General features: G+C 44.6%; 3 protein-coding genes across 3 annotated transcripts; all 3 read right to left on the minus strand.

The window, feature by feature from the left end:
• Positions 1-2,255: 2,255 nt before the first annotated feature.
• CCR75_008030 (uncharacterized protein) lies at positions 2,256-3,128 on the minus strand (the record flags this gene model as incomplete). The annotated part of the gene is made up of 1 exon (XM_067966085.1): positions 2,256-3,128. The coding sequence occupies one exon, from the start codon at positions 3,126-3,128 to the stop codon at positions 2,256-2,258; it is 873 nt and encodes a 290-aa protein (XP_067814989.1).
• A 517-nt stretch (positions 3,129-3,645) lies between these two features.
• Positions 3,646-6,291, minus strand: CCR75_008031 (uncharacterized protein; the record flags this gene model as incomplete). The annotated part of the gene is given in 5 exon segments (XM_067966086.1): positions 3,646-5,007; positions 5,021-5,137; positions 5,204-5,295; positions 5,796-6,032; positions 6,096-6,291. 5 exon segments carry the CDS (start codon positions 6,289-6,291, stop codon positions 3,646-3,648), a joined length of 2,004 nt encoding a protein of 667 aa, XP_067814990.1.
• Positions 6,292-6,378: 87 nt separating this feature from the next.
• CCR75_008032 (uncharacterized protein) lies at positions 6,379-6,732 on the minus strand (the record flags this gene model as incomplete). The annotated part of the gene is made up of 1 exon (XM_067966087.1): positions 6,379-6,732. The coding sequence occupies one exon, from the start codon at positions 6,730-6,732 to the stop codon at positions 6,379-6,381; it is 354 nt and encodes a 117-aa protein (XP_067814987.1).
• Positions 6,733-6,944: the final 212 nt, after the last annotated feature.

The raw sequence follows: 6,944 nt of genomic DNA on the forward strand, positions 1-6,944 counted from the left end.
GACTCATTGTAGTCGACAATGAGCGACGGATCAACATCCTCACTGTTAAAGTGAGATGGATCCTTTAGCCCTGTTAACGCAACAGCCGCAGTGGCTGTCGGCATTTCGACTAAGGCATTAGACACGGCCGGCGAACTAACGCGGCGCGTGCGCTTAGTGTGAGGTTGAGTGGGCGTTTTCGCAGACGACCCCCAACGTGGCCCCTTTTAGGTGGCATCTTGGGCGCCGTGTATGGAAACACGTGCGCTAGAGTGATCGAGTGACCTAGCGGCGCGTAAAGGTGCTCGCAGTTCCTCCCTCCTCTTTGACGAATTTAAAAATGTAAATTCGTTCTTAAAGAGGGGGATGGTGTAACGGGCTAAAGTTGCCCTAATATTACACAATCCCCGTTAAGTATACACTTGGTGTACTTACGGGGATGGTCAATTACTAAATAATAGTAATTAGACCCAACACTCGGGTGCACATTTGTGACCAACCCTTGTGGATGTGATGCACATGGGTGCATTCACATTAGGAGGGATGACGCCCAGCGTCATCCGTGATGACGGCTAGCGTCATCCGTTTCGCGAGGTATCTATAAAGATACGCTCGCAATACATATTAAATGATATCTATAGAGATAACATTTTAATTGGTAAAAATAGGTATTTGTATTTAATTCTATTAAATATAAATCAGTCTGAAAACTACTTCCTACTTGGTAAGTGCGCACGAGGAGACGGATTACCGCTCCCGTGACGATACTTAACCAGAGTTCTAAGTGTGTTGGGTGAGGTCGCTAACGCGCCCACCACAACTACCTCACTGCATGCAAGAGAAGCCCTGCGAGAGGCGTATGCAACTGATGTCGTGTCGAACACAGTTGAGGGTGCGTTGACGGGATGTCAAACGTTACCAATTCCTACCCAGCTCGTAGAGACTGAGGTAGTGAATAGGACGATGACAAGTAGTCATGCGTCCGAATGTCCTGCACAGAGCCGAGAGCCTGTGGCAGTAGACGGCGAGCTGACAAGAAATCATGCGTCGCATAAACCGGCACAGTGCCTAGAGCCTGGTGCGGCTGGATGGGGTGCGTTAGCCAGGAGTGCAACGACACCCGCTTCCCAGAAAAGGGTCGTGGTAACTCGAAAAACGAGTACCCAACAGATTAGGACGATCAAAGGCACGTCTAAATGAGTAACCTTTGGATCAGTCTCTAATGAAGAGGACGGGCCTTCGAACGAGGTGTTCGAGGCCGTCGAAGACGAAATTGCGGAGGCATCTTTAGTTGAGGTGCTCCGGTAGTCTTTAAATCTGCCGAGGAGATAGTAAATCTCCCGGAGATGTCGTGGGATCTGTTCCTTGCCGAATTAAAGGAAGGAAAGATCCACGAAATAGTCGCACCAGTTCCAGAAGAGAACTTGGTGGATTTTTGCTCGTCGTCCACAATGGACGGGAGCGTCCTAAAAACGGACAAAAAGAAGCGGTACGCTGCTCAAGGCTGGGATGCCTTGAGAGACAGTCCGTTCTTTGAGGTTCTGTGACAACATCGCGATGTGTTCGCCAAGTTCATCAACATGAACTTGACGAGGTGAAGGAGAAGGTAGCCTTGCTTAATCAGCAAGGTTCTCAACAGGTGACCTTGTGCCGTCCGGGATTCTTAATCCCAACGCCATTAACGTTATTGGCAATGGCGTGGTTGTGCACTTGCCAAGTTTTTTAAATGAGCTCGAAGAGCTCAAGCGAATGGGCGTTGATTATCAAGGGCGCATTCTCATCTCGAATCGATCTCATATGGAAATCAAAAAGTTAGGACACTACGCTCAAGAGTGTAGTGCCCCACGCCCAGTACCGAGGTTTAACCGCTTCCTCGCTGTGCTAGGGTGTGTGCCTAAGTAGAGCGTGGCCGCATTACGACGTGCCCGCCTACACTTTAAGTGTTAATTTCATGTAACGATACACACCGTTACATGTGTAAATGTTAATTGACAAGTGTGCAAAATTGAGAGAAATATTTAATGAGAATTTTAAAAAAGAGAAAAAAAATGTACTTTGTACTGCAACGTCGAGCAAAGTCGTGTCGAAAACGTACATGAAAACGAGAAACGACCCTCGATTTGACAAAATTAAATAGCTGGCTAAACATTAAAATCCAAAGGTATCTTTAAGCTAGATGCTTGCTAAACATTAAAGCCAAAACACAGGTGGTACAAAAAGCCTAAGGAAAAGTACGAAAGCTTCGCTCATAGCAATCTCCTAATTCGTCACCCCGTTTATAGCGGCTTTTTACCAACTACAAAGGAAAAAGGAATTGTTTGCCCAGACGTCGAAGAAAGCGGTGGAGTCCAATTGCGGGCAAAATGCTTCCCGGCATTTTTTAGCGATGCTTGCATGTCCATCGTCCAAGAAATTTCGCAAAACACTCCGCTCATTGGATTGTCCTCGCCGTACTTCATCGCTACATTTCCCAATTCTTTATCGGCGACAACAATTTGTCCTGGAATATCCGCCCAGAATGCACTTCCAGGAGCCGAAAGATGGTCGATAGCCTTCAGTAGCTCTAAAATGTTTGGCCGTTCCATTGACGATATTACCCCTTCCATGGCCCAAAATGTTGGCATTGTGGGATTAAAATCATGACCCATCAGATTTGCTTCTAAATCTGCCTCGACCAAATTTGAAGTAATACAATCGACACTTTGAGCAACAAGTGGTGCGTGTAATTCTGCCATAACTTTTGCTTTGTATTCGAATAGTGCACCACTTTGGTCGATTTCCAGCACGTGTGAACCACGAAGTGAATTTAGGCGGTAAGCACGAGCGTCGAGACCTGCGCCAAGAATCACAATTTGCTTTATTCGGGGGTCACGATGATGCAGCGCTTCATCCAGATAGCGCGTACGTATAGCAATCGTATTTGGTAGGTCTGACGAGATTTCACTTAAAATCTCCACCATAAATTTTTCGATTTTTGACTGTTGCTCCCGAGTTAACGGTTCGGCAAAAGGGTCATTGATAATTCGGTCTTCACGACGAGATTCAACTGCTCGCATGTAGGTCGTCACGAAGGCTATAGACTCAGCTATTGCATCGTCCACTTCAAAAGTGGCAGCTTTCAACAACGACGAAGATGGACAGCATTCCATGTTTCAATATTGGTGCGGAATTTTAAAGGGATCAAATTTCTTATAATCTCGGTGAATTAAAACGTGATTAGAAATTCTTCGATAAAAAAGGTACGACTCACGTATTATTTCGGCTTCCGTTACGGCAAATTTTCCAGTATCAGCTGGAATTCCCTGAAAAAAAAGTACTGAAATAACTCCGGCTAAATCTCAGCTTTTTTTAATGCTAGACCTGATTGACGGGCTCACGAAGCGTCTTATTAATTCAAGCAACGTTGCTCACTTTGCGTTGCATCATTGATAAAACTGTTTCCGCGATCAGATGCGGAGTGGAGCAAGAATACTAACTTTTTGTGTGGGCGATTACTCTAAAAGCTGAAGGTTACAAAATTTATAGTCTCTATTTGCTAGCGCAGATTTATGTTATCTTGAATATGTTCAAGTTCGTGATAAAAAGTAAATAAAAAAATGTATTAAAAAAGACTGGAACCTAGTAAAGATGTCATGGCCTCGAGAGGTCGATTCCTCATTTTCATCTCTACGAACCAAAATTGTTGCTCAAAAACTCGGCCACCTTATCCCCAATCTGCCCCAGCTGCTTCGCTTCCTCTCCACTACTGACAACCGTATCAGCGTCACGAAGACGACGAGCTGCTCGCAGGAAAGCTGTACCTCGACCAGTGTGGCGTTTGTGCAACTCCTTTTCACCGTATTTGACCAAAGCATCCACCAACGGCTGGTTCTTCTCCATTCGAGCTCGCTTGCTCACAATTTCTTGAACTAAAGGAGGCTCTTCTGATTCACGATATTCCTCACCATAGTCGCTATCTTCTTCTTCATCAACATCATACTCGTAATCTTCGTCACTATCGGCATGGCCCGTTTCCAATATCTGATCAATTTTTTTCGCTACATTTCTGCCAACCATCCCTATATCCTTGATCGCTTGTTGTCCCGACTTGACAACCGTTTCTGCGCTTCGAATGCTTCTAGCTGCACGCAAGTGCGAGATTCCCTTTCCTCTGTGGCCAGAATACAAATGACTTTCGCCATAATCGACCAAAGCGTCCACAATTGGTTGGTTTTCAGAGCACTTGGCTGGGTTTTCGCGCAAGTCTTTAACAATTGGGGCCACTGTGTATCCACCACGAGAGCGACCTCGAGAGCCGGTCGTTTCGCCGACGTCTTTCACTATGCGCCCATGCTTCAAAATTTGATCAATTTTGTCGGCAATCACTTCTCCGACCAACGGCACATTCGATACGGCGCTTGATCCTGACTTAATCAAGGTTGGAGTGAGTTGAATTTCACGAGCAGCACGAAGATGGCTAACACCCTTTCCGGAATTTCCAAAGTAAAGCTCATGTTCGCCAAACTTCGTTAATTCATCAACCAAGTGTTGATTTCCGGGGCGATTTGCTCGAGAATTGTGAATCTCCAATACTAACTCAGGTCTTTGGTGTTGATTCACATCTGAGCTTACATTTTGCTCACTAGTCTCGTCTCGAAGCTTGCCCGTGTTCAATACTTCCTCAATTTGGGCAGCAAGCTTCTCGCCCACCATTGGGACAGCTCGCGCATCCTTATATGACTTGATAGCATCCGGATGTTGAAGAATGCTCGATGCAGCTCGGAGATGAGATACTCCCTTGCCGGTATGTCCATGTTCCAGTTGATCTTCACCGTAGTCAGCAAATGCATCCGCGATCTTCTGATTAGCCGAGTTCACAGCTTTCTGTTCACGAACTTCTCTCAGCAGACTTATGGTCCTGTGAGGAGCCAATGACGACTCGCCTTCGTCTTTACTGGCCTGCTTCGTCTTCTTATTGTTTTGGTTGGAATCGGATGGAGGTGACCGCTTGTTGCGACCAAATTTTGATGAAACATTATTTATCGCATCCTGTTCAGCATACAAGAGTTACGTTAGAACTGCACAAATGGGAACGAAAGACAAGAATAATCCTAACTTGTTCATCCCCATTTGACGAATATAGCGCTGTGGCGATCTCGTAAATTACCGAGTAAGGATTCTAAAAATTGACAATACATATTTTAAAGTAGCTCTTATATATGAAAGAGAATAGAAAAATAGTTACCGCAGGAAGTTTGACATTCTTGCTCTCGGCCACTTCACAAATTCTTTCAATTTGTGCACACACCGGGTTGGCAAACTTTGTGTCAGCCATCACTGTCTTTGCTGCTCTTGCTAAAAAGAAAAATGAGATTATCTGTTTAGATTATGCAAGAATATGAGACGTGGACACAAAAACATCACCGTTAAGTCAACTTTTAACTGCCTTGAAGAAATTTGAGCTTTCCTAATATTATGGCTTTAACGGCTTCAAGGGCTTCGATACGTAAGCTTTTCCTAAAATTAAGTAACAAACGGCTCTTCATTTGAATACTCAGTCGCTTCGTTTGTAATTACGTCAACAAAATTCGCCACCTCGTCTCCAATTAAAGCCAAAGTTTTTATCGCCGAGCTATTACTTACTGCCTCAGCTGGTGGGCTGCGCGCTCAAGTACTGTTATTTGCATCTCGCCGTCTGTACATGGTGCGCTGATAGGTTCATGAATTTCTTACGTCCGCCAGTTTCCAACTCACTAAACTTGTCATGTAAGCCGACGATACTGTCATCAACTTCATTCTCTGCTAATCGATGCTCTAAGAAACGATCGATCGCAAACCAATGTGAGGGTAGACACACTTATTCAACGCCATCGCTTGCGTGCCCGATATCACTACTATATCCATATCTCGGATTGCTTTGGCAGCACGTAAAAGGGCAATGCTATTGCCAATATGCCCGGAATTCGATTGCGTAATACCATGACCAATCAGATGATCTACGACGGATTGGTTCTCAGATTTTCCAGCAAATTTCGAAGAAAGTTCTTCCAAAATAGGCACTAAGATCACATCGGCTTCAGCGATACTACCAAACTTGAAATTTGGTCAATGGCGCCGGCAATTTCCAGCCTATGTACCTGATGTAGAGCACGACGAGCGTGATCTACAGAATTTATAACCTGATCTGTGCATTTTAGAGCTCGAGCAGCTTAAAGATAAGGCAACCTTTACTTTCACTGCTGCAATTGAGCTGACATTCTCCAAAATTTGAGAGCTCATCAACAAGTGCATAATTTTCAGGGCGTTTGATATCGAATCTCGAACTTCTTGCATAATTCCTCTTGCGGGATTCGGCTTCAATGCATCATCATCATGTGCTTAAGAGCCTATGATCTGATTAATTTGGGCTGCAAATTTGGGCTAAACTGAGCGAACAGTAAGAGCATCGGCGGCAGATGTAATGGCATTTGGAGAGTCGCGAATCGCGCGCGCTGCTCGGAGTTGTGCGACTACTTTGCCTGTGTTTCTTTGACAAAGATGATGCTCTCCAGAGTCCGCGAATGCGCTCACTATATCTTGATTTGAAGCTACGAATGTTGGTTTGCTACAAATGTCTTTTCTTAAACGGGACATTTTTCGTGGTGGTCCCTCTGCATCACTGTGATATTTTTCATTAAAAGTGTTGCCGTTGTCACCACCCTTATTATCTTGAAAGCCCATCATTGCACGATCCCGTTTCACTTTCAATGTTGACGTCTTATAAATATATAGCATTGTTTGTTGTAGAATGTATTAATGCTGCGAATAAATTATTAACTGCACTATCTGCCTCCGATGGCAACGAATAGGTCTTTATTCAATTTGCTTAGTTTGATTGCGCTCTTACAATGCTGGATCCTTAGGATGCTTTGGGATTCTTATAAGATCCATCGTATTTAGCTACATCAGAAAGAAAAAGCCCACTGTGTTTGCAAACTTCATGCAAC

This window comes from Bremia lactucae, linkage group LG3, assembly GCF_004359215.1.
Source record: "Bremia lactucae strain SF5 linkage group LG3, whole genome shotgun sequence".
NCBI lineage: Eukaryota > Oomycota > Peronosporomycetes > Peronosporales > Peronosporaceae > Bremia > Bremia lactucae.